At 45.6% G+C, this 25,100-nt stretch overlaps 1 protein-coding gene across 1 annotated transcript in view; it reads left to right on the forward strand.

The window, feature by feature from the left end:
* LOC143798511 (kyphoscoliosis peptidase-like) overlaps positions 1 to 22,431 on the forward strand; it is a 34,590-nt gene extending 12,159 nt beyond the window's left edge. Inside the window, exons 3-5 of the mRNA XM_077281116.1 lie at positions 9,590 to 9,780; positions 16,766 to 17,396; positions 21,720 to 22,431. Of these exons, the coding sequence (XP_077137231.1) occupies positions 9,590 to 9,780; positions 16,766 to 17,396; positions 21,720 to 22,431 (1,534 nt within the window). The remainder of the gene's footprint in view (positions 1 to 9,589; positions 9,781 to 16,765; positions 17,397 to 21,719) is intronic.
* Positions 22,432 to 25,100: the final 2,669 nt, after the last annotated feature.

The raw sequence follows: 25,100 nt of genomic DNA on the forward strand, positions 1-25,100 counted from the left end.
AATGATTTAAAAGTAGTTTAATGAAATAAACACAGCGGTTGTTGTAATAATTTATTGTTCTCTCAATCCATCAGGAACACCCTCGCTTGGAAAAATAATAAACGCACAAGATACATACCTTCTGGTGAACCGTCTCGTCCCACGAAGTAATCCATCTGAAGGGGTTAACTAATATTACAGGCAGGAGCCCTGCTAAATGCAGCGGTGTGCTCCTGCTTGTAATTCCCCGGCGAATGAATGAAATGTAGGTCATTGACCTACATTTCCTTCAGTCGCGGTGATGCGCCCCCTGGTGGATGTCCTCATATGACCTGGAGCGTGGGAAAAAGTTCCCAGGCTGCAGTTCATGAGAACATTCACCAGAGGGCACCTCACCGCGACTCAATGTAAGTACAGATCCAGCTTTCCTTTCAGCACCCGGGGATTACAGGTACGAGCGAGTGGTTTATCGCAGCTCGTGCCTGTAATATTAGTTAACCCCTTCAGATGGATTACTTCGTGGGACGAGACGGTTCACCAGAAGGTATGTATCTTGTGCGTTTATTATTTTTCCAAGCGAGGGTGTTCCTGATGGATTGAGAGAACAATAAATTATTACAACAACCGCTGTGTTTATATCATTAAACTACTTTTAAATCATGTGTGTGTGTGTTTTTTAACCCTTTCCAACAATTGGATTAATAATGGATAGGTGTCATAATTGACGCCTCTCCATTATTAATCTGGCTTAATGTCACCTTACAATAGCAAGGTGGCATTAACCCTTCATTACCCCATATCCCACCGCTACACGGGAGTGGGAAGAGAGAGGCCAAGTGCCAGAATAGGCGCATCTTCCAGATGTGCCTTTTCTGGGGTGGCTGGGGGCAGATGTTTTTAGCCACGGGGGGGCCAATAACCATGGACCCTCTCCTGGCTATTAATATCTGCCCTCAGTCACTGGCTTTACCATTCTGGCGGACAAAATTGCGCGGGAGCCCACGCCAATTTTTTCCGCCATTTAACCCTTTATTTCAGCAGCTACAGCGCTGAAATTTTGCACATGCACACTACTAACATTAGTAGTGTGGAATATGCAAAAAAAAGGGGATATGAGATGGTTTACTGTATGAAAACCATGTCTCATATCCTGTCGGGTTTGTGCAGGAGAAATGAAAAGCCGGCAATTGAATTACCGACTTTTCACTAACAGCGCTGCGAATTTCTCGCAAGTCACACTGCAGGTCCGTGTGGAATCCGTATTTTTCTCGCCCCCATAGACTTTCATTGGCGATTTTTTTGTGCAATACGCTGACAAACGCAGCATGCTGCGATTTTGTACGGCCGTAGAAAGCCGTATAATACTGAACCGTAATATACGGCTAATAGGAGCAGCCCCATTGAGAATAATTGTGCCGTTTATTTTGCGAGTTTTACGGACGTAATTTCTGCGCTCTTACGTCCGTAAAACTCGCTAGTGTGAGGCCGGCCTAAGAGAAAAGGTTTAGGCTACTGAAACAAATGCCGCATGTGAACGTAGTCTTACTCTGAAATGCTATGTCTATCTGTGGTGTTACATAGGACTGCAGGTGACATCTACTAAATTATCTGTACTCAGAGAGTTATCACTGTGTTATCTGTGGTGTTAAAAAAAAATTAAGAGGGGGTTGGAGGCAACTCTTTGTCTTGGGGCTTGGGCCCCCAATCCTTTCTGACCCTAGAAACACCCCTGCATACAGCTAATAGTGGCAGACCTGTTGGCCGAGATAAGGCCCCTAAATATGGGGGCCACGGTGTGAGCACTGGCTCCAGGCCCCTCCACCAACTGTATCCGCATCCTGCTTATGTAATGTAACCTAAATGTTTGTGTGATTTTACAATGATAGCATTTGGAGCCCCACTTTAAATTTTTGCCTAGGGCCCCACTTTGTCTAAAACCGGCCCTGGATACTACCATAGCAATTCACAGTTTGTTCTCCCAAAGTTCCCCCACACAGTGTGATGACCACACAACGCCTCCACATACACAGTATGATGAGCCACAGCCCTCAACACACATATGATGGCCCCACAACCCCTCCACACATACACACAGTATGAAGTTCCATAGTTCCCCCCAAACAGTATGGAGTCTTATATTTTCCCCTACACAGGATAAAGTCACACAGTTTCCCCTACACAGTCTACTATCTCCATTGCTCCCCACACACGATATGATGGTTTTCAGAGGCCCAGACACAGTATAATGCCCCCAGAACTCCTCCCACACATTCTATGATATCCCCCATTGTCTTCCCACAAAGTATGAAGGCCCCACAGTCCTCACACACAGAATGATGCTCCTACAGATAGACATTTGTTAAATTCTAAAAAGTTCATTTGTTTTCTCATTAATGTACACTCTGCACCCCATCTTGACTGAAAAAAACTGAAATTTAGCCATTTTCAGGTCTTTCCAGAGATGCGCAATTGGGTTTAGGTCAGAGCTCTGGCTGGGCCAGTCAAGCATGGTCACAGAGTTGTTCTGAAGCCACTCCTTTGTTATTTTATTAGGGTCATTATCTTGTTGGAAGGTGAACCTTTGGCCAAGTCTGGGATCCAGAGCACTCTGGAAGAGGTTTTCATCCAGGATATCTCTGTACTTGGCCGCATTTATGTTTCCTTCAATGGCAACCATTTGTCCTGTCCCTGCAGCTAAAAAACACCCCCATAGCATGATGCTGCCACCACCATGCTTCACTGTTGGGATTGTATTGGGCAAGTGATGAGCAGTGCCTGGTTTTCTCCACACATACCGCTTAGAATTATCTCCAAAAAAGGTCTATCTTCATCTCATCAGACCAAAGGATCTTATTTCTGATAGTCTGTGAGTCCTTCATGTGTTTTTTAGCAAACACTGTGCAGGCTTTCATATGTCTTGCACTGATGAGAGGCTTCCATTGGGCCACTCTGCCATAAAGGCCCGACTGGTGGAGGGCTGCAGTGATAGTTGTCTTTCTGGAACTTTCTCCCATCACCTTACTATACTACATCTCTGGAGCTCAGCCACAGTGATTTTTGGGTTCTTCTTTACCTCTCTCACCAAGGTTCTTCTCTCACGATTGCTCAGTTTGGCTGGAAGGCCAAGTCTAGGAAGACTTTTGGTTGTTCCAAATGTCTTCATTTTAAGGATCGTAGAGGCCACTTGAGTACTGCAGAAATTCTGTTATAACCTTGGCCAGATCTGTGCCTTGCCAAAATTCTGTCTCTGAGCTCCTTGGACTGTTCCTTTGCCCTCATGATTCTCATTTGTTCTGACATGCACTGTGAGCTGTGAGGTCTTAAATAGACAGGTGTGAGCATTTCCAAGTCAAGCCCTATCAGTTTAACCCCTTCATGACCCAGCCTATTTTGACCTTAATGACCTGGCCGTTTTTTGCAATTCTGACCAGTGTCCCTTTATGAGGTAACAACTCAGGAACGCTTCAACGGATCCTAGCGGTTCTGAGATTGTTTTTTCGAGACATATTGGGCTTCATGTTAGTGGTAAATTTAGGTCGATAATTTCTGAGTATATTTGTGAAAAAAAACGGAAATTTGGCGAAAATTGTGAAAATTTCGCAATTTTCACATTTTGAATTTTTATTCTGTTAAACTAGAGAGTTATGTGACACAAAATAGTTAATAAATAACATTTCCCACATGTCTACTTTACATCAGCACAATTTGGGAAACAACATTTTTTTTTTTGCTAGGAAGTTATAAGGGTTAAAATTTGACCAGTGATTTCTCATTTTTACAACAAAATTTACAAAACCATTTTTTTTTTAGGGACCACCTCACATTTGAAGTCAGTTTGAGGGGTCTATATGGCTGAAAATACCCAAAAGTGACACCATTCTAAAAACTGCACCCCTCAAGGTGCTCAAAACCACATTCAAGAAGTTTATTAACCCTTCAGGTGTTTCACAGCAGCAGAAGCAACATGGAAGGAAAAAATGAGCATTTAACTGTTTAGTCACAAAAATGATCTTTTAGCAACAATTTTTTTATTTCCCAAGGGTAAAAGGAGAAACTGGACCACGAACGTTGTTGTCCAATTTGTCCTGAGTACGCTGATACCTCATATGTGGGGGTAAACCACTGTTTGGGCACACGGCACGGCTCGGAAGGGAAGGAGTGCCATTTGACTTTTTGAATGAAAAATTGGCTCCAATCTTTAGCGGAAACCATGTCGCGTTTGGAGAGCCCCCGTGTGCCTAAACATTGGAGCTCCCCCACAAGTGACCCCATTTTGAAAACTAGACCCCCCAAGGAACTTATCTAGAAGCATAGTGAGCACTTTGAACCTCCAGGTGCTTCACAAATTGTTCCGTAAAAATGAAAATGTACTCTTTTTCACACAAAAAATTATTTTAGCCTCAATTTTTTCATTTTCACATGGGCAACAGGATAAAATGGATCCTAATATTTGTTGGGCAATTTTTCCTGAGTATACCGATACCTCACATGTGGGGGTAAACCACTGTTTGGGCACATGGTAAGGCTTGGAAAGGAAGGAGCGCCATTTGACTTTTTGAATGAAAAATTATCTCCATCGTTAGCGGACACCGTGTCGCGTTTGGAAAGCCCCTGTGTGCCTAAACATTGGAGCTCCCCCACAATTGACCCCATTTTGGAAGCTAGACCCCCCAAGGAATTTATCTAGAAGCATAGAGAGCACTTTAAACCCTCAGGTGCTTCACAAATTGATCCGTAAAAATGAAAAAGTACCTTTTTTTCACACAAAAATTTTTTTTCGCCTCAATTTTTTCATTTTCACATGGGCAACAAGATAAAATGGATCCTAAAATTTGTTGGGCAATTTCTCCTGAGTATGCAGATACCTCATATGTGGGGGTAAACCACTGTTTGGGTACACGGCAAAGCTCGGAAGGGAAGGCGCGCCATTTGACTTTAAGAATGGAAAATTAGCTCCAATCGTTAGCAGACACCATGTCACGTTTGGAGAGCCCCTTTGTGCCTAAACATTGGAGCTCCCCTATAAATGACCCCATTTTGGAAACTAGACCCCCCAAGGAACTTATCTAGAAGAAGAAGTTTATAACGCAGAGCCGTGAAAATAAAAAATAATTTTTCTTTCCTCAAAAATGATTTTTAGCCCGACATTTTTTATTTTCCCAAGGGTAACAGGAGAAATTGGACCGCAAATGTTGTTGTCCAGTTTGTCATGAGTACGATGATACCCCATATGTGGGGGTAAACCACTGTTTGGGCGCACGGCAGGGCTCGGAAGGGAAGGCACGCCATTTGGCTTTTTGAATGGAAAATTAGCTCCAATCATTAGCGGACACCATGTCGCGTTTGGAGAGGCCCTGTGTGCCTGAACATTGGAGCTCCCCCGCAAGTGACCCCATTTTAGAAACTAGACCTCCCAAGGAACTAACCTAGATGTGTGGTGAGCACTTTAAACCCCCAAGTGCTTCACAGAAGTTTATAACGCAGAGCCATGAAAATAAAAAATAATTTTTCTTTTCTCAAAAATGATTTTTTTAGCCCACAATTTTTTATTTTCCCAAGGGTAACAGGAGAAATTGGACGCCAAAAGTTGTTGTCCAGTTTCTGCTGAGTATGCTGATACCCCATTTGTGGGGGCAAACCACTGTATGAGCACACGTCGGGGTTCGGAAGGGAAGTAGTGACGTTTTGAAATGCAGACTTTGATGGAATGCTCTGCGGGTGTCACGTTGCGTTTGCAGAGCCCCTGATGTGCCTAGACAGTAGAAACTCCTCACAAGTGACCCCATTTTGGAAACTAGACCCCCAAGGGAACTTATCTAGATGTGTGGTGAGCACTTTGAACCCCAAAGTGCTTCGCAGAAGTTTATAACGCAGAGCCGTGAAAATAATAAATGTGTTTTCTTTCCTCAAAAATATTTTTTAGCCCAGAATTTTTTAATTTTCCCAAGGGTAACAAGAGAAATTTGACCCCAAGAGTTGTTGTTCAGTTTCTCCTGAGTATGTTGATACCCCATATGTGGGGGTAAACCACTGTTTGGGCACATGCCGGGGCTTGGAAGGGAAGTAGTGACGTTTTGGAATGCAGACTTTGATGGAATGGTCTGCGGGCATCATGTTACGTTTGCAGAGCCCCTGATGTGCCTAAACAGTAGAACCCCCACATGTGACCCCAATTTTGGAAACTAGACCCCCCAAGGAACTTATCAAGATATGTGGTGAGCACTTTGAACCCCCAAGTGCTTCACAGAAGTTTACAACGCAGAGCCGTGAAAATAAAAAATCATTTTTCTTTCCTCAAAAAGTATGTTTTAGCAAGCAATTTTCTATTTTCACAAGGGTAGCAGGAGAAATTGGACCCCAATAGTTGTTTTCCAGTTTGTCCTGAGTACACTGATACCCTATATGTGGGGGTAAACCACTGTTTGGACACAAGTCGGGGCTCGGAAGGGAAGTAGTGATGTTTTGAAATGCAGACTTTGATGGAGTGGTCTGCGGGCGTCACATTCCATTTGCAGAGCCCCTGATGTGCCTAAACAGTAGAAACCCCCACAAGTGACCCCATTTTGAAAACTAGACCCCCCAAGGAACTTATCTAGATGTGTAGTGAGCACTTAGAACCTCCAAGTGCTTCATAGAAGTTTACAACGCAGAGCCGTGAAAATAAAAAATAATTTTTCATTCCTCAAAAATTATGTTTTAGCAAGCAATTTTTTATTTTCGCAAGTGTAACAGGAGAAATTGGACCGCAATAGTTGTTGTCCAGTTTCTCCTGAGTAGGTTGTTACCCCATATGTGGGGGTAAACCACTGTTTGGGCACACGTCGGGGCTCGGAAGGGAAGCAGTGACATTTTGAAATGCAGATTTTGATGGCATGGTCTGCGGGTGTCACATTGCATTTGCAGAGCCCCTGATGTGTCTAAAGAGAAGAAACCCCCCACAAGTGACCCCATTTTGGAAACTAGACCCCCCCAAGGAACTTATCTAGATGTGTGGTGAGCACTTTAAACCCCCAAGTGCTTCACAGAAGTTTATAACGCAGAGCCGTGAAAATAAAAAATAATTTTTCATTCCTCTAAAATTATGTTTTAGCAAGCAATTTTTTATTTTCGCAAGGGTAACAGGAGAAATTAGATCCCAATAATTGTTGCCCAGTTTGTCCTTAGTATGCTGGTACCCAATATGTGGGGGTAAACCACTGTTTGGGCGCACGGCGGGGCTCGGAAGGGAGGGAGCACCATTTGACTTTTTGAATGCAAGATTGGCTGGAATCAATGGTGGCGCCATGTTGCGTTTGGAGACCCCTGATGTGCCTAAACAGTGGAAACCCCTCAATTCTAACTCCAAAACTAACCCCAACACACCCCAAACCCTAATCCCAACTCTAGATATAACCTTAACCCCAAAACACCCCTAACCACAACCCTAACCCAACACACCCCTAACCCTAATCCCAACCCTAACCTCAACCCTAACCCCAACACACCCCTAACCCTAACCACAAGCCTAATCTTAACCCTATTTCCAACCCTAGCCCTAATTCCAACCCTAACTCTAATTCCAACCTAACCCTAAGGCTATGTGCCCACATTGCGGATTCGCGTGAGATTTTTCCACACCATTTTTGAAAAATCCGCAGGTAAAAGGCACTGCGTTTTACCTGCACATTTACCGCGGATTTCCAGTGTTTTTTGTGCCGATTTCACCTGCGAATTCCTATTGAGGAGCAGGTGTAAAACGGAATCCGCACAAAGAATTGACATGCTGCAGAAAATACAACACAGCGTTTCCGCGTAGTATTTTCCGCACCATGGGCACAGCGGATTTGGTTTTCAGTAGGTTTACATGGTACTGTAAACCTGATGGAAAACTGCTACGAATCCACAGCAGCCAATCCGCTGTGGATCCACAGCCAAATCTGCACCATGTGTGCACATAGTCTAATCTAACCCTAACTCTAGTTCTAACCCTAATTCTAACCCTAACCCTAGCCCTAACCCTAACCCTAGTGGGGTAAGAAAAAAAATATATATATTTTCTTTATTTTTATTATTGTCGCTACCTATGGGGGTGATAAAGGGGGGGTTCATTTACTATTTTTTTATTTTGATCACTGTGATAAAACCTATCGCAGTGATCAAAATATACCTGGAACTAATCTGCCGGCCGGCAGATTCGACATTTTGGAAGATGGCGACGCCCATGAAGAAGACGGACGGACACCGCGAGGCTCGTTCAGTATGAGGGGGGGGAGATCGGAGCACGGGGGGGATCGGAGCACGGGGGAGCGGACAGGAGGACGGGGGAATGGACAGGAGGACGGAGGGGAGCGGACCACAGTACGGGGCAGAAAGGAGGACTGGGGAGGCGATCGGTGGTGATGGGGGGGGGGCAGATTAGGTTTTCCAGCCATGGCCGATGATATTGCAGCATCGGCCATGGCTGGATTGTAATATTTCACCATTTTCATAGGTGAAATATTATAAATTGCTCTGACTGGCTGTTTCACTTTCAACAGCCAATCAGAGCGATCGTAGCCACGGGGGGTGAAGCCACCCCCACTGGGCTGAAGTACCACTCCCCCTGTCCCTGCAGATCGGGTAAAATTGGAGTTAACCCTTTCACCCGATCTGCAGGGACGCGATCATTCCATGACGCCACATAGGCATCACAGGTCGGATTGGCACCGACTTTCATGACGCCTACATGGCGTCAAAGGTCGGGAAGGGGTTAATTAAACAGCTGAACTCCAATGAAGGAGTAGAATTATTTCAATAAGGATCACAAGGAAATGGACAGCATGTGACTTAAATATGAGTGTCTGAGCAAAGGGTCTGAATTCTTATGACCATGTGATATTTTGTTTTTTCTTTTTCAATAAATTTGCAAAAATTTCTACATTTCTGCTTTTTTTTTCAGTCAAGATGGGGTGCAGAGTGTATATTAATGAGAAAACAAATGAACTTTTTAGAATGTACCAAATGGCTGTAAAACAAAGAGTGAAAAATGTAAAGGGGTCTGAATACTTTCCGTACCCACTGTATGCAATAATACAGACATATATACAAACGCTCTGCAACAGGTCAAAAGACACGAAAAAGTAAACCAGCTCACCAGTATAATCTTGTACACAGACCATAGCATTCAAGTGAAAGTCCAAAAATGCATCATGCCATGATTAAGAGCAGGTAAACCGCTTGAAACATGTAGGATCTGTATCTCATGTTACTCTGTCAAAACATGTTTCTATTAAATATTCAGTAAAGAAGATTTTGCCCTCTATCCCTGTAGTTGGACTAAAGGTGCATTTGTGGACTCTGCAACAACCCTCTGCAATAAATGAATGCATACATTCCACTATTGTGACACAAGTAAAAACTTGAGTTAAAATTTTTGATCAAAAGTCTACAAGTCATCTAGCTGTGATATTTATAGTAGACATTTTATATATTGAACATGGACAATATATGTAATCGCACACATTTATTCTAATTCAGTACAATACACTGCTCACAAGTGACTTGGGGCTGCTATCTCAAATCATTCCCGTCACATTTGATAATGATACTTTTCCACCATTTCTTATTTTTCTCTATTCTTCTTTCTTCCAAGGTACAATGAGTTTTATTTCCTGACTCATCCTGCCCTCTTTATTGGCGATCACTTCCCGGAGAAAACAGAGTTTCAATTACTGGAGCCAGAAGTGTCCCAGAAGCAGTTTGTGCTAAGTGTTCACCGCAGAAGCCACTTCTACAGCTTAGGACTGCTTTCTTCTCAGCCAGAAGCAGCTGTTATCGAAACAGGTAAAATATTCTCACTAGATTATTGATGGCGTCCAGCTTGGTTTCACATGGAAGCGTTTTACACCATTAATTCTATGGTGCAGAACAATGGGGAAAGAAGTTTCCCTTCCTTGCTTGTGTAACACACAGGTGCTTGGATGCAGCAACACAGACGTGCGGAGCAGGGGTTAACTATTAATTAATTGTTTAACAACAATAAACTCCTTGCAGGGAGTTAACAGGGAAAAGGGGATGCAACGGTTGTTTAACTAAACAGTCTTTAGTTATCAGATTCACTTATCGTGGCTCCGCTGTCTGTCACTCTCGGGAAGTCTAGTGGGTAATGGGATGCCGGCGGAGGTCGGTGCGGATTCTTCAAATATATAGTCAAATCTTCAAATCTTCTTCAGGCGTCCTCACCCCACACACGGTCCCTTCTGGCGGGAGCGGGTGGTCTGTTATGACCTGATGGTTACGAAGCAGTCCTGAGATGACCTGGTGGGTAAAACCAATCATGTACAAGCTCTGAGGAGGTGGTAACTTTACTGACCGCAAGCCCTACACCTAACACCAACACTAGAAATAGCCGTGGAGCGTTCCTATCTCTGCCTAGACGCCTCTTCACAGCCTAAGAGCTAACTACCCCTGAAGATGGAAACGGAAAACTATCTCGCCTCAGAGAAACCCCCAAAGGAAAGATAGCCCCCCACAAATATTAACGGTGAGTGGAGAGGGAAATGACAAACTCAGAAATGAAACTAGATTTTAGCAAAGGAGGCCAAAACTATCTAAATAGACAGAGATAGAAAAAGGCTACTGTGCGGTCAGTATTAAAAAACTAAATATCCACGCAGAGTTTACAAAAAATAACCTCCACACCGACTCACGGTGTGGAGGGGCAAATCTGCTACCCCAGAGCTTCCAACTAGCCGAAATAATTCATACTGGCAAGCTGGACAAAAAGACATAACATTAACTTGAACTGAAGGTCATAAGCAGGGAAATACCCCAAAAACTAGCAGACTTATCTTAAACTGAAATGAACTGGCCAACAGAGCACTTCCAGGAAAGGACTGAGTCCACAGGAGGAACATTGACAGCTGGCATTGACTACAGACTAGAGCCCAGTTAAATAACAAGACCAGGGATCCGATTAGTGAATGCAGCTGCTAAGTTTCACTAGAAACCACCAGAGGGAGCCCAAGAACGGAATTCACAACAGTAACCCCCCCTTGATGAGGGGTCACCGAACCCTCACCAGAGCCCCCAGGCCGATCAGGACGAGCCAAATGAAAAGCACGTACCAAATCGGCAGCATGGACATCAGAGGCAAAAACCCAAGAATTATCCTCCTGGCCATAACCCTTCCACTTGACCAGATACTGAAGTTTCCGCCTCGAAAGACGAGAATCCAAAATCTTCTCCACCACATATTCCAATTCCCCCTCAACCAACACCGGAGCAGGAGGGTCAACAGAGGGGACCATGGGCACCACATATCTCCGCAACAAAGATCTATGGAACACATTATGAATGGCAAAAGAAGCTGGAAGGGCCAAACGAAAAGACACCGGATTGATAATTTCCGAAATCCTATAAGGACCAATTAAACGAGGCTTGAACTTAGGAGAAGAGACCTTCATAGGAACATGACGAGACGACAACCAGACCAAATCCCCAACCGAAAGCCGGGGACCAACGCACTGACAGCGGTTAGCAAAACGTTGAGCCTTTTCCTGAGACAATGTTAAATTGTCCACCACATGAGTCCAAATCCGCTGCAACCTGTCCACCACAGAATCTACCCCAGGACAGTCCGAAGGCTCAACCTGCCCTGAGGAAAAACGAGGATGAAAACCGAAGTTACAAAAAAAAGGCGAAACCAAAGTAGCCGAACTAGCCCGATTATTAAGGGCAAACTCGGCCAACGGCAAAAAAGTAACCCAATCATCCTGATCAGCAGACACAAAGCATCTCAAATAGGTTTCCAAGGTCTGATTGGTTCGCTCAGTCTGTCCATTTGTCTGAGGGTGAAATGCAGAAGAAAAAGACAAATTAATGCCCATTCTAGCACAAAAGGACCGCCAAAACCTAGAAACAAATTGGGTACCTCTGTCAGACACAATATTCTCCGGAATACCATGCAAATGAACCACATGCTGAAAAAATAAAGGAACCAAATCAGAGGAGGAAGGCAACTTAGGCAAAGGTACCAAGTGGACCATTTTAGAAAACCGGTCACAAACCACCCAGATGACAGACATCTTCTGAGAGACAGGAAGATCAGAAATAAAATCCATGGAAATATGCGTCCAGGGCCTCTCAGGGATAGGCAAAGGCAAAAGCAACCCACTGGCATGAGAACAGCAGGGCTTAGCCCGAGCACAAATCCCACAGGACTGCACGAAGGAACGCACATCCCGTGACAAAGAAGGCCACCAAAAGGACCTGGCAACCAAATCTCTGGTACCAAAGATCCCAGGATGACCAGCCAATACAGAACAATGAATCTCAGAAATCACCTTACCAGTCCATCCATCAGGAACAAACAATTTCCCTGCAGGACAGCGGTCGGGTCTATCAGCCTGAAACTCCTGAAGCACCCGCTGCAAATCAGGGGAGATGGCAGAAAGAATCACCCCCTCCTTGAGAATACCAGCCGGCTCAAGGACTCCCGGAGAATCAGGCAAAAAGCTCCTAGACAGGGCATCAGCCTTCACATTCTTAGATCCCGGAAGATACGAGACCACAAAATCGAAACGGGAGAAAAACAAAGACCACCGAGCCTGTCTAGGATTCAACCGCTTGGCAGACTCAAGGTAAATCAGATTCTTGTGATCGGTCAAGACCACAACACGATGCTTAGCTCCCTCAAGCCAATGTCGCCACTCCTCAAATGCCCACTTCATAGCCAACAACTCCCGATTGCCGACATCATAATTACGCTCAGCAGGCAAAAACTTTCTAGAGAAGAAAGCACACGGTTTCAATACAGAGCCATCAGAACTTCTCTGAGACAAAACAGCTCCTGCCCCAATCTCAGAAGCGTCAACCTCAACCTGAAAAGGGAGAGAGACATCTGGCTGACACAAGACAGGGGCAGAAGTAAAACGACGCTTAAGCTCCTGAAAGGCCTCCACAGCCGCAGAGGACCAATTCACCACATCAGCACCCTTCTTGGTCAAATCGGTCAGGGGTTTAACCACAGTAGAAAAATTAGCAATGAAGCGGCGATAAAAATTAGCAAAGCCCAAAAATTTCTAAAGGCTCTTCACAGATGTGGGCTGAGTCCAATCATAAATAGCCTGGACCTTAACAGGGTCCATTTCAATAGCCGAAGGGGAAAAAATGAACCCCAGAAAAGAAACCTTCTGAACTCCAAAAAGGCACTTAGACCCCTTAACAAACAGTGCATTAGCACGAAGAATCTGAAAAACCATCCTGACCTGCTTCACACGAGACTCCCAATCATCGGAAAAAAACAAAATATCATCCAAATATACAATCATGAATTTATCCAGATACTCCCGGAAAATATCATTCATAAAGGACTGAAACACAGATGGAGCATTAGAGAGCCTGAAAGGCATCACAAGATATTCAAAATGGCCTTCGGGCGTATTAAATGCTGTTTTCCATTCATCACCATGTTTGATGCGGACAAGATTATATGCCCCTCGAAGGTCAATCTTGGTAAACCAGCTAGCCCCTTTAATCCGAGCAAACAAATCAGAGAGCAAAGGCAAAGGGTACTGGAATTTGACCGTGATCTTATTGAGAAGGCGATAATCTATACAGGGCCTCAAGGAGCCATCCTTCTTGGCAACAAAAAAGAACCCCGCTCCCAACGGTGACGAAGACGGGCGAATATGCCCCTTCTCCAAGGACTCTTTCACATAACTCCACATAGCGGCATGCTCTGGCACAGACAGATTGAAGAGTCGGCCCTTAGGGAACTTACAGCCAGGAATCAAATTAATAGCGCAATCACAGTCCCTATGAGGAGGCAGGGGACTGGATTTGGGCTCCTCAAATATATCCTGGAAATCCGACAAAAACTCAGGAACTTCAGAAGGAGGGGACGAAGAAATTGACATCAGAGGAATATCACTATGTATCCCTTGGCAACCCCAACTAGTCACAGACATAGATTTCCAATCCAGCACAGGATTATGTACCTGTAACCATGGAAACCCCAGCACAACCACATCATGCAAATTATGCAACACCAAAAAGTGAATGTTTTCCTGATGTGCCGGAGCCATGTACATGGCTAACTGTGTCCAGTACTGAGGTTTATTCTTGGCCAATGGCGTAGCATCAATCCCCCTCAAGGGAATAGGGCTCTGCAAAGGCTCCAAGGAAAAACCACAGCGCCTGGCAAATTCCAGGTCCATTAAGTTCAGGGCAGCGCCAGAATCCACAAATGCCATTACAGAAAAGGACGACAATGAGCAAATCAGGGTAATAGACAAGAGAAATTTAGGCTGTACAGTACTGATGGTAACCGACCTAGCAGCCCTCTTAGTACGCTTCGGGCAGACAGAGACAGCATGAGTAGCGTCACCACAGTAAAAACACAGTCCCTTCTGATGTCTGAACTCCTGCTGTTCTGCTCTCGTCAAAGTCCTATCACATTGCATAGGCTCAGGACTCTGCTCAGCGGACACCACCATATGGTGCACCACCTTACGTTCACGTAGGCGCCGATCAATCTGAATGGCCAGAGACATTGATTCGTTCAAACCAGCAGGCGTGGGGAACCCCACCATAACATCTTTAAGGGCTTCAGAAAGACCCTTTCTGAAAATAGCCGCCAGAGCATCCTCATTCCATTTTGTAAGCACAGACCACTTTCTAAATTTCTGACAATATATCTCTACTGCTTCCTGCCCCTGACACAGGGCCAGCAAGATTTTTTCTGCCTGATCCACAGAATTAGGTTCATCATAAAGCAGTCCGAGTGCTTGAAAAAATGCATCTACATTGAGCAATGCAGGATTCCCTGGCTCAAGGGAGAATGCCCAGTCTTGCGGGTCTCCCCGGAGCAGAGAAATAACAATCTTCACCTGCTGAATGAAGTCACCAGAGGAACGGGGTCTCAGAGCAAAAAACAATCTACAATTATTTTTGAAGTTCAAAAATTTAGATCTATCCCCAGAAAACAAATCAGGAATAGGAATTCTAGGCTCAGAAACCGGAGTCTGGACAACATAATCTTGGATACTCTGTACCCTAGCAGCGAGATGATCAACACGCGCAGACAGACCCTGAACCTCCATCTCAGCACCCAAATTCTAAACCATCCAAAGATCAAGGGGAAAAAAAAAGGACAAAACAAGCAACACAAAAAAAAAAAAAAACACTGACTCAGAACCTTTTTTTTTTTTTTCCCTCTTTTGAGAAGCATTTAACACATTGTGGGCCAGCTGTACTGTTATGACCTGATGGTTACGAAGCAGTCCTGAGATGACCTGGTGGGTAAAACCAATCATGTACAAGCTCTGAGGAGGTGGTAACTTTACTGACCGCAAGCCCTACACCTAACACCAACACTAGAAATAGCCGTGGAGCGTTCCTATCTCTGCCTAGACGCCTCTTCACAGCCTAAGAGCTAACTACCCCTGAAGATGGAAACGGAAAACTATCTCGCCTCAGAGAAACCCCCAAAGGAAAGATAGCCCCCCACAAATATTAACGGTGAGTGGAGAGGGAAATGACAAACTCAGAAATGAAACTAGATTTTAGCAAAGGAGGCCAAAACTATCTAAATAGACAGAGATAGAAAAAGGCTACTGTGCGGTCAGTATTAAAAAACTAAATATCCACGCAGAGTTTACAAAAAATAACCTCCACACCGACTCACGGTGTGGAGGGGCAAATCTGCTACCCCAGAGCTTCCAACTAGCCGAAATAATTCATACTGGCAAGCTGGACAAAAAGACATAACATTAACTTGAACTGAAGGTCATAAGCAGGGAAATACCCCAAAAACTAGCAGGCATCTTAAACTGAAATGAACTGGCCAACAGAGCACTTCCAGGAAAGGACTGAGTCCACAGGAGGAACATTGACAGCTGGCATTGACTACAGACTAGAGCCCAGTTAAATAACAAGACCAGGGAACCGATTAGTGAATGCAGCTGCTAAGTTCCACTAGAAACCACCAGAGGGAGCCCAAGAACGGAATTCACAACAGTGGTCACTGATTTTGCCCGCTGAGCCCCTAGTCCATTCAACTGCAGAATAGAGCAGAATAGTAGAGATCTCTGCAAGATTCTCCTCGGCATGTGTCTCTCTGAGCAGCCGCCGTCACCTCAATGGCTGCTCTGCAATGCTCTGTCCGGTGTGCGCTCCTCTGTGTGCCGGCCAATACCTGAACATCCGTGCTGTGATGCTCTGCCCGGCACACATCTCCCTGCGTACCCGCCGATATGGGTAGGTCTCTCAGGCGGCCGCCCTGTCTCTGCATGCTGCGGCCTATCATCTCCTCACTGCAGACACGGTCCGCACCCATTCAGCGCTCTGGCGGAAAGCCCTCTTCAGTTCCTGTGCAAACCCCTTTTAACCTACTTCCCCTGGTTACTCCCCCTTCACCCAGGTTACCGACTTGCTGCGTCCCCAGCAGTTCCGGACCCGGCGCTTTTGCAGCACGTGTAGCCCGGTCCTCTCTTCTACACCTGTGTAGGCAGAAAAAAGGCTGCTGACAAAAATAGTACAGTTTGAATTTAATTTTCTAATTGTGTTTAATGCAAATGCAGGTAAAGTAAATTTAGGGAGGGGAAAAATAAAAAAACAGACAATATTAACAAGTAACCAGAACACTTTTTTTTACCCAAGTTGCAAAATTATCTGTTGCATCTGAATTACACACACATGCTCTAAAAAGGTAGCCAACACTATATCTATATGTTGAATCATTTCCTGGTATTCGGAAAATACATTTAGTTAAGACATGATGGAGATCAGTATTATTATAGTAACTAGGAATGTTTTTCTTTTCCAGAAAACGGGAAAGTATCCATCACTGTAGACAGCCAGTACGACCTGCTCTTCCTCTTCACTCTACAAGAAACAGAAGATCCTGGTCTACTAAGACTCATTGATCATGAAGCCAAGTTTGATATTTATCCCCAAAAGACTGGTCATCACATTTTACAAATTTATGCAAGGAAACAAAATACAAAAGAGGTCTACCAGATGGTTTTGGATTACAGAATTGATTGCAAAGTTATTGACAACCAAATGAAGATTCCCAAATGCCTCATTAACCCTGTTGGTCCAAGCTTGTTTTCAGAGCAAACTGGGCTCTACTGCCCTTCACACAAAGATCCAGTCATTTATACAAATGATGGGTGCTGCTCTGTAAGTTTTGCCATGAAGAAAAAGCTAAAAATTACAGCCTGTCTCAAATCTAGTGAAGGAAAAAACATTCTTAATCATATTATACAAGCAGTAAAAGAAGAAAAAGTGGAGTTTAGTGTTCATCTGCCACAATCTGGTCATTATGTTCTCCAAATATTTGATGCTGGTATTGGGTATGTCTGCAACTATCTCATAATATGCTCAAATCCCAATGTCACATGTCAGCCTTTCCCAACATTGATATGCAGCGCCCCAGAGTCCTGGTCGTTGCAGTACTGTGGCTCTGCCGCTAAGGGGGGCTATGGTACGTCTGATGGCACTGAAGGAGTTCATCTGACCAGGTATCACATACACCAATACATTTCACAGTCGGGCCTCCAGGGGGAGCTAAGGGTGCTATTTATTAGGCCACTCCTCACCACTGTGGGTAAAACTGGGGGTCAGGCAGGAAGTTAGGCAGAAAGCTGACGGGGTTGGACCAGACAACAACTGGTGGCAGAGGGTGTTGTGGGGGAAGATTCGGTAGGGTCCCTGTCAGGTTTGGGACCCTGACAGAGGCCTGGCTACAAGAAGGAACGTCACGGGACTGTGCCTGCTCAGCATAGCGGCGGTGCCCTAAGAAAGGATTAGAAGCGAGATATATTGTGCTGAGTGAGAAACGAGATCAAAGCAAGAGGAGAAATACCAGTAGGAGTCGTGCTGTAAGACCGAGGCAACATCCTACTGAGGCGCACAACCGGCGGCCGGAATGCCGAGGAAGTATTACTATATTCAGCTTCAGGCAATACTTCAAACCAACGGCAGGACAGTCAGTCAAAGGCGGGCTGTCTCACCTAAATCACCTATGCAGTCTTGGGGGGGCAACTTGTGGAGAGGGGCGACTCTAGGGTCCCGGAAGAGCTCCGAGCCTACCCGTCATACGGGTGCCGTCCTAACCGTAACATCAGGGAGGGACGGAGGATTAGCAGAACATCATCTAATCGAGTTGTGAGGGAACTTAAGAAACGGACACAACAGTTGTGGGGACTTTCCGTAAGCACAGCAGGGGAGGACCACAACACATAGCGCTAGTAGGAAGGCACAGATTTCCACCTGTGAAGAGAACTCTGGAGGTGCCATTGGACCGGCCGGACTTGCGCAGCCTGGGGATTCATATTCCGGACTGAGGACCCAGAGACCTTCAGTAAAGAGGTAAAGAGACTGCAACCTGGTGTCCTCGTTATTTACTGCACCGCACTACCACCACCATCCACATCTACCATTCACTGTACGCCCCTCGGCAGGGTCACGGACCGGGGCCTAGCCGCCGTGACAACCCCAGAGCAGAGACTCAGAGGCCCGGTACCGGGTACCCCTCGGCCCTGCAGCAGTGGGGGCGCTGCAAACTTGGCGTCACAAACAGGATCTACTTAAGCCTGAAGAATCAGGTCATGTGTGCCTTGGAACTGTGATTTACTGTGCTTGGACTGTACTTTATTGCAAAGACTGTGGATTGTCACTTGCCACCAAAAGTTCGCGCCAAAACCGCCGCCATTACAGCACTAGGGAGAGCGCAGGAGAAGAAGAAGGGCGTGGAAGTGGGCGTGAACAAGCTGAAGAGCGCGAAAGACAATGGCCGCCCAGTCTAAATATCTCGGCCCCTTGAGGACGTGTCCGTCAGCAGCCGAGATCCGCCTCCTGATCCTCAATGGTGGGCAGAGACAGAGAAAACGAAACCGCCCACGAAGGAGAGAGCGGGAAAAGGACCAGGAAGAAGGAGCGAGCGACATGGAGGACGCCATGGCGAGCCGCCCGGAGCCGGAGCGTGGGGTCGGAGCAGAGGACTCCCCCAGCCACCCGGAGGGGCACCGCAACCAGGCCTCCAACGCTGATGCTGAATTCCTGCAGGCCGGAGTGGACGAGCTCAGCGACCGACCCCGGCGGACGCAGCTGAGCACTGAGGCCGGGTGGAAGAAGGCCATCATCAGGAGTCTCACCAGACGTCTGTCGGCAGCCTCATCTGATCCGGAACAGGAAAGAAGTCCCAGCGCTCCGAAGCTGGAAAGCAAGGCCCTGCCGGAAAGGGGTATGCTGCGAGCAGAGATGACAACGTCGCAGCACAAGGCCCCGCAACCAGCGTTCCAGACCCCAGCGGAGACGGAGCAGATCGGCACCGGAGGGACCGCATCTGAAGCAGGTATGAAGGACGACCCTGCCCTGACAACCGACACCACTCCAGTGACTGCTAGTGCCGCAACTGCTGACTCCATTCCAGTGACTGATCTTGCAGCAGCCGCTACCTCTGCTGCAGCGAATGCCCCTACTCAAGCTGCGCAGACCTCCATCGCTGCACCCGATTTAACAGTACATGCAAGACGGATTAACAGCGTTTGTCCAGCACTGGGTGTAACCCTGGACCTCACTCTTCCCAGGCCAAGAAGGGTTAAGTGCCAGGTGCAGCCCTGGAAGCCGTTCAACTAAACCTCGGAAACCTGAAACTGTAAATAGTTAACTGTTTGTTTCCCTGCTTTTTGCTGCTTTAAACCCGACTAGGGTTATTCTTAAAGGGATCCCTTTGTTGACCCGGGATCCCTATTGCTTTTTGGTTTGTTTTCTAATTTTTGCACAAGTTCTCAAAAACTGCTGGCATCATGAACAGTGCATGATACAAACTGCTTGTAAATAGTTTGCACCTTCTTAAAGGTGCTTCCTACTGGTTTTACTTAAAGGACTCTTTGCGAAGATACCGCACCGGAGCCTTTGCTGAGTATGGACTGGTAGCTTGAGAAGATGTGCTACCTCATAAAGACTTGGTCCCCTCTTAAAGGGGATGTTCACTTGTTGCACTTAAAGAATGGTATTGCTTTAAGACTGATAGATAGCAATAATGTCTTGACAAAAAGGAAAGTGATGATGATGCTTACATGTAAAAGTTATATGTATTCAGCTAGTTGATTGTAAGAAATGTTTGATACTGTTGATAGAAGAATGAGGGCAGAAAAGTGAACCCGTATGGGGTTAGTCAGTGAGTCCTCTTGGGAGCTATGTAAGGATGGCTCAGTGATTTCAAACTGAAAGTAAATGTTATGTTCTATACTGTGTATAGTAGTTGAAAAGGCAGTAGGCCCGGGCTGAAAGGGGCGGTCCTGTAAAGAAAGGAGAGGCAGTAGGTCTGGAGCCGTTAGGACAGGCGGTCCTGCAGATGTAAAGTAGGAGAATGTAGCACAGTTGCTCAAGCCTTATAATGTGTATAAGAAGGTCTTTAGTGGATTTAGAGTGTACATCCTTAAAGGCAATGTTGAACTAATGTTTAAAATTTTGCACTTAGTAGAATACCCGGTTGGGTAAGAAGAGTTATTTATAGAAAAGTTATTTAAAAGTATTTAACCATGTTTGTAACGTTCAAGTGTTCTCACCTCCCATAAAGGGAAGCTCTGTTCAAGTATGCTTATTGTTATTGCACTCACAAAAATTGTATGTCTTTTTGCTGACATGTATTGTTGTTTTCTTCCCAGTCCCGGAGTACTGGATAGGCCACTCCTCACCACTGTGGGTAAAACTGGGGGTCAGGCAGGAAGTTAGGCAGAAAGCTGACGGGGTTGGACCAGACAACACCTGGTGGCAGAGGGTGTTGTGGGGGAAGATTCGGTAGGGTCCCTGTCAGGTTTGGGACCCTGACAGAGGCCTGGCTACAAGAAGGAACGTCACGGGACCGTGCCTGCTCAGCATAGCGGCGGTGCCCTAAGAAAGGATTAGAAGCGAGATATATTGTGCTGAGTGAGAAACGAGATCAAAGCAAGAGGAGAAATACCAGTAGGAGTCGTGCTGTAAGACCGAGGCAACATCCTACTGAGGCGCACAACCGGCGGCCGGAACGCCGAGGAAGTATTACTATATTCAGCTTCAGGCAATACTTCAAACCAACGGCAGGACAGTCAGTCAAAAGCGGGCTGTCTCACCTAAATCACCTATGCAGTCTTGGGGGGTAACTTGTGGAGAGGGGCGACTCTAGGGTCCCGGAAGAGCTCCGAGCCTACCCGTCATACGGGTGCCGTCCTAACCGTAACATCAGGGAGGGACGGAGGATTAGCAGAACATCATCTAATCGAGTTGTGAGGGAACTTAAGAAACGGACACAACAGTTGTGGGGACTTTCCGTAAGCACAGCAGGGGAGGACCACAACACATAGCGCTAGTAGGAAGGCACAGATTTCCACCTGTGAAGAGAACTCTGGAGGTGCCATTGGACCGGCCGGACTTGCGCAGCCTGGGGATTCATATTCCGGACTGAGGACCCAGAGACCTTCAGTAAAGAGGTAAACAGACTGCAACCTGGTGTCCTCGTTATTTACTGCACCGCACTACCACCACCATCCACATCTACCATTCACTGTGCGCCCCTCGGCAGGGTCACGGACCGGGGCTTAGCCGCCGTGACAACCCCAGAGCAGAGACTCAGAGGCCCGGTACCGGGTACCCCTCGGCCCTGCGGCAGTGGGGGCGCTGCAGATACGTAACCCAGCTGGCCCCAATCCGGACACAGAGAAGGCGGGTCTTCTCCAACCTTCACATCTGGACCCAATAATTCATACAGATGATGGATGTTGTACTATCAGTTTCAAGCTCAACAACTATGTAAAACTAAGCAGCAGCTTAAAGTCTGATAAAATACAGACTATACTATACCATGTTATACAGAGGGCAGAAAAGCATAAAGTTGAGTTTAATATCCGTCTTCCCAACTTTGGTTTTTATGTTTTCCAGATATTTGACAGCAATAATGGTTTTATCTGCAACTATTTATTGCATTGTTCAAATCCTAAAGTGAAATGGCCGCCCTTTCCAAGTATTCTCCATAATCCAGTAGGCCCCAATCCAGACACAGAAATGGCTGGACTGCTCCAGCCTTCACATCCTGACCCAATTGTGCACACGGAAGATGGATGTTTCACCCTCAGCTTTTCTACTAACCAAATATTAAATATCACAGTTAGTCTGAAATCTGAAGAAGTCCAGATCGCATCGAAGGCTATGCATGTTTTACAGAGCACACAGAAACATAAGTTAGAGCTTAATGTTCGCCTCCCACGCTTTGGCTCTTACGTTCTTCAGATATTTGATGGCTCTGCCGGCTACATCTGTAATTATTTAGTAACATGCTCAAACCCCAAGGTGAAATGGCCATCTTTCCCTTCTAGTCTCCATAATCCTGTGGGACCAGGTCCAGATATAGAGAAGGCTGGCCTCATTCAGCCTTCACACCCTGATCCTATAATATATTCAGAAGATGGTCGCTTTACTATCAGTTTTGCATTTTTGCGTGAATGAAGCATTTTTCCTACTTTACACTCTGATGAAATACAAATGACTCCAGAGATGACTCAAAGACACATCTTCCAAACTCTAAGGGTACCGTCACACAGTGCCATTTTCATCGCTACGACGGCACGATTCGTGACGTTCTAGCGATATCGTTACGATATCGTTGTGTCTGACACGCTACTGCGATCAGACATCACGCTGAGAATCGTACGTCGTAGCAGATCGTTTGGAACTTTCTTTCGTCGCTGGATCTCCCGCTGACATCGCTGGATCGTTGTGTGTGACACCGATCCAGCGATGTGTTCGCTTGTAACCAGGGTAAACATCGGGTAACTAAGCGCAGGGCCGCGCTTAGTAACCCGATGTTTACCCTGGTTACCAGCGTAAACGTAAAAAAAACAAACAGTACATACTTACATTCTGGTGTCTGTCCTCCGGCGTCTCAGCTTCTCTGCACTGTGAGCGCCTGCCGGCCGGAAAGCGAGCACAGCGGTGACGTCACCGCTCTGCTTTCCGGCTATGGTGCTTACACAGTGCAGAGAAGCAGAACGCCGGGGACAGACACCGGAATGTAAGTATGTACTGTTTGGTTTTTTTACGTTTACGCTGGTAACCAGGGTAAACATCGGGTTACTAAGCGCGGCCCTGCGCTTAGTAACCCGATGTTTACCCTGGTTACCCGGGGACTTCGACATCGCTCCAGCGTCGTGATTGCAAAGTGTGACCGCAGTCTACGACGCTGGAGCGATAATCATACGACGCTGCGACGTCACGGATCGTGCCGTCGTAGCGATGAAAATGGCACTGTGTGACGGTACCCTAACAGAGGGCAACGTGCAGATAAGGGTCCACCTTCCACAGCCAGGAACATATGTACTGCATGTGAATGTGAAACCTAAAATCAGTAATGTGTATAGACACCAGTGTAACTACCTCATTATATGCAAAAACCCCACAGTGAAATGGCCACTATTCCCATTAGCATACACAGGCTGGGCAGAACAATTTGATCTTGTTACACCACTGGAAGGTGTTCTGCCTGAAAATAGCAATGTTTCCTTCAAACTTCGGATTCCTGATGTTGCTGAAGTGAGCATAAAAGGAAACAACTTTTTTCCTTTGTTACTCACAAAGGATGGTTACTGGGAAGGTACTTGCAGTACAGAGAATTGCAAATACATGTATTAGTCCATGAGCCAAGAACCAAATTTGACGATATCGGTACCAAGCGGAGTGACTAATTCTCTTTGGTATTTTTAGGTAGATGCATGTCTGTAGTTTATTTTTTGATATGATAGCCCTTACATATACGTAGCTTATTAACCCCTTCAGCCCTAGGCCTATTTGTACCCAAGTGCCTAAGCCAATCTGACCTGTGCCACTTCATGGGCTAATAACTTTGGAACGCTTTCACCTATCCAAGCCATTCTGAGATTGTTTTCTCGTGACATATTGTACTTCACGTCAGTGCTAAATGGGAGTCAATATATTTTACCTTTCTATATAAAAAAATGCTAAATATTCGGAAATTTTGGAAAAATCGGCAATTTTTTAACTTTGAAATTCTCTGCTTTTTACAAAAATACTGATACCCCCCATAATAGTTATTAATTTACACTCCCCACATGTTTACTTCATATTGGCATCATTTTGAAAATGAAACCTTATTGTTTTACGACGTAATAGGGCTTATAGTTTTATGCGCAATTTTTCACATTTACAGCAAAACCCACTTTTCAAAGGACCAAGTCACTTCTGAAGTCACTTTAAGGGGCTTACATAACAGAAACCACCCATAAATTACCCCATTTTGCAAACTACACCCCTCAAGCTGTTCAAAACTCATTTTTAAAAACTGTTAACCCTTTAGGTGTTCCACAGGAATTTTAGCATGAGCCAAGAACCAAATATGACGATATCGGTACCACCCGGAGTGACTAGATGTAGTATTTGTAACAAAATTTAATCCAAGTTATGTAAATACACACTGAACATGTCATGTGCATATATATATATATATATATATATATATATATATATATATATATATATATATATATATATATATGTTACTCCATAATATCTTCAACATCGGACTCTGAATCTGACTGTTGTTCTACTGGCTCGTCTTCAGTACCCTTGTTCTGGCATGTCTGTAATCTGCACATGTCTGTGCACTTCAGGCCATTGCTGAGGCAAGTACACTGAGGAAGTTCACATGACCGCACACACTTGCAGGACAGTAGCTGTATAATAGCTTCTGGTGCTGGTGCCCCTTGCATCCACTTGACAACAAGCTTTCCGTCGTTATCTATCATCCAACCGCAGTCTGTTGGGTTTGCAACCCATGGCTGGCTCTGCAGACTTCTCCTCCAGATCGCAGCCTGGTAGTTTGCACGCAGTGCATGCATGAAAAGGCAGTCCTGGCAAGGAGGGAGTTGACTTGACTCTACCACTCCACGTCTGGCACAGAACAGCTGATAACGGAGCCTGTTTACCTCAGTTGTTTGGGTAGTTGGCAGGTACATGTGGCAGGTGATTTCCTGTAACTTCTCAAAAAGTTCGGTAGACACTTCCCATGAACGACCAACTTCCTGAAAGGCATCCTGGTATGTCTTGTTCATCTTCAACTGCTTGAGTGTCGTCATCTTCCCACGGCCAGCGAATGCACTGAC

Source organism: Ranitomeya variabilis, chromosome 1 (genome assembly GCF_051348905.1).
Source record: "Ranitomeya variabilis isolate aRanVar5 chromosome 1, aRanVar5.hap1, whole genome shotgun sequence".
NCBI classification, from domain to species: Eukaryota; Metazoa; Chordata; class Amphibia; order Anura; family Dendrobatidae; genus Ranitomeya; species Ranitomeya variabilis.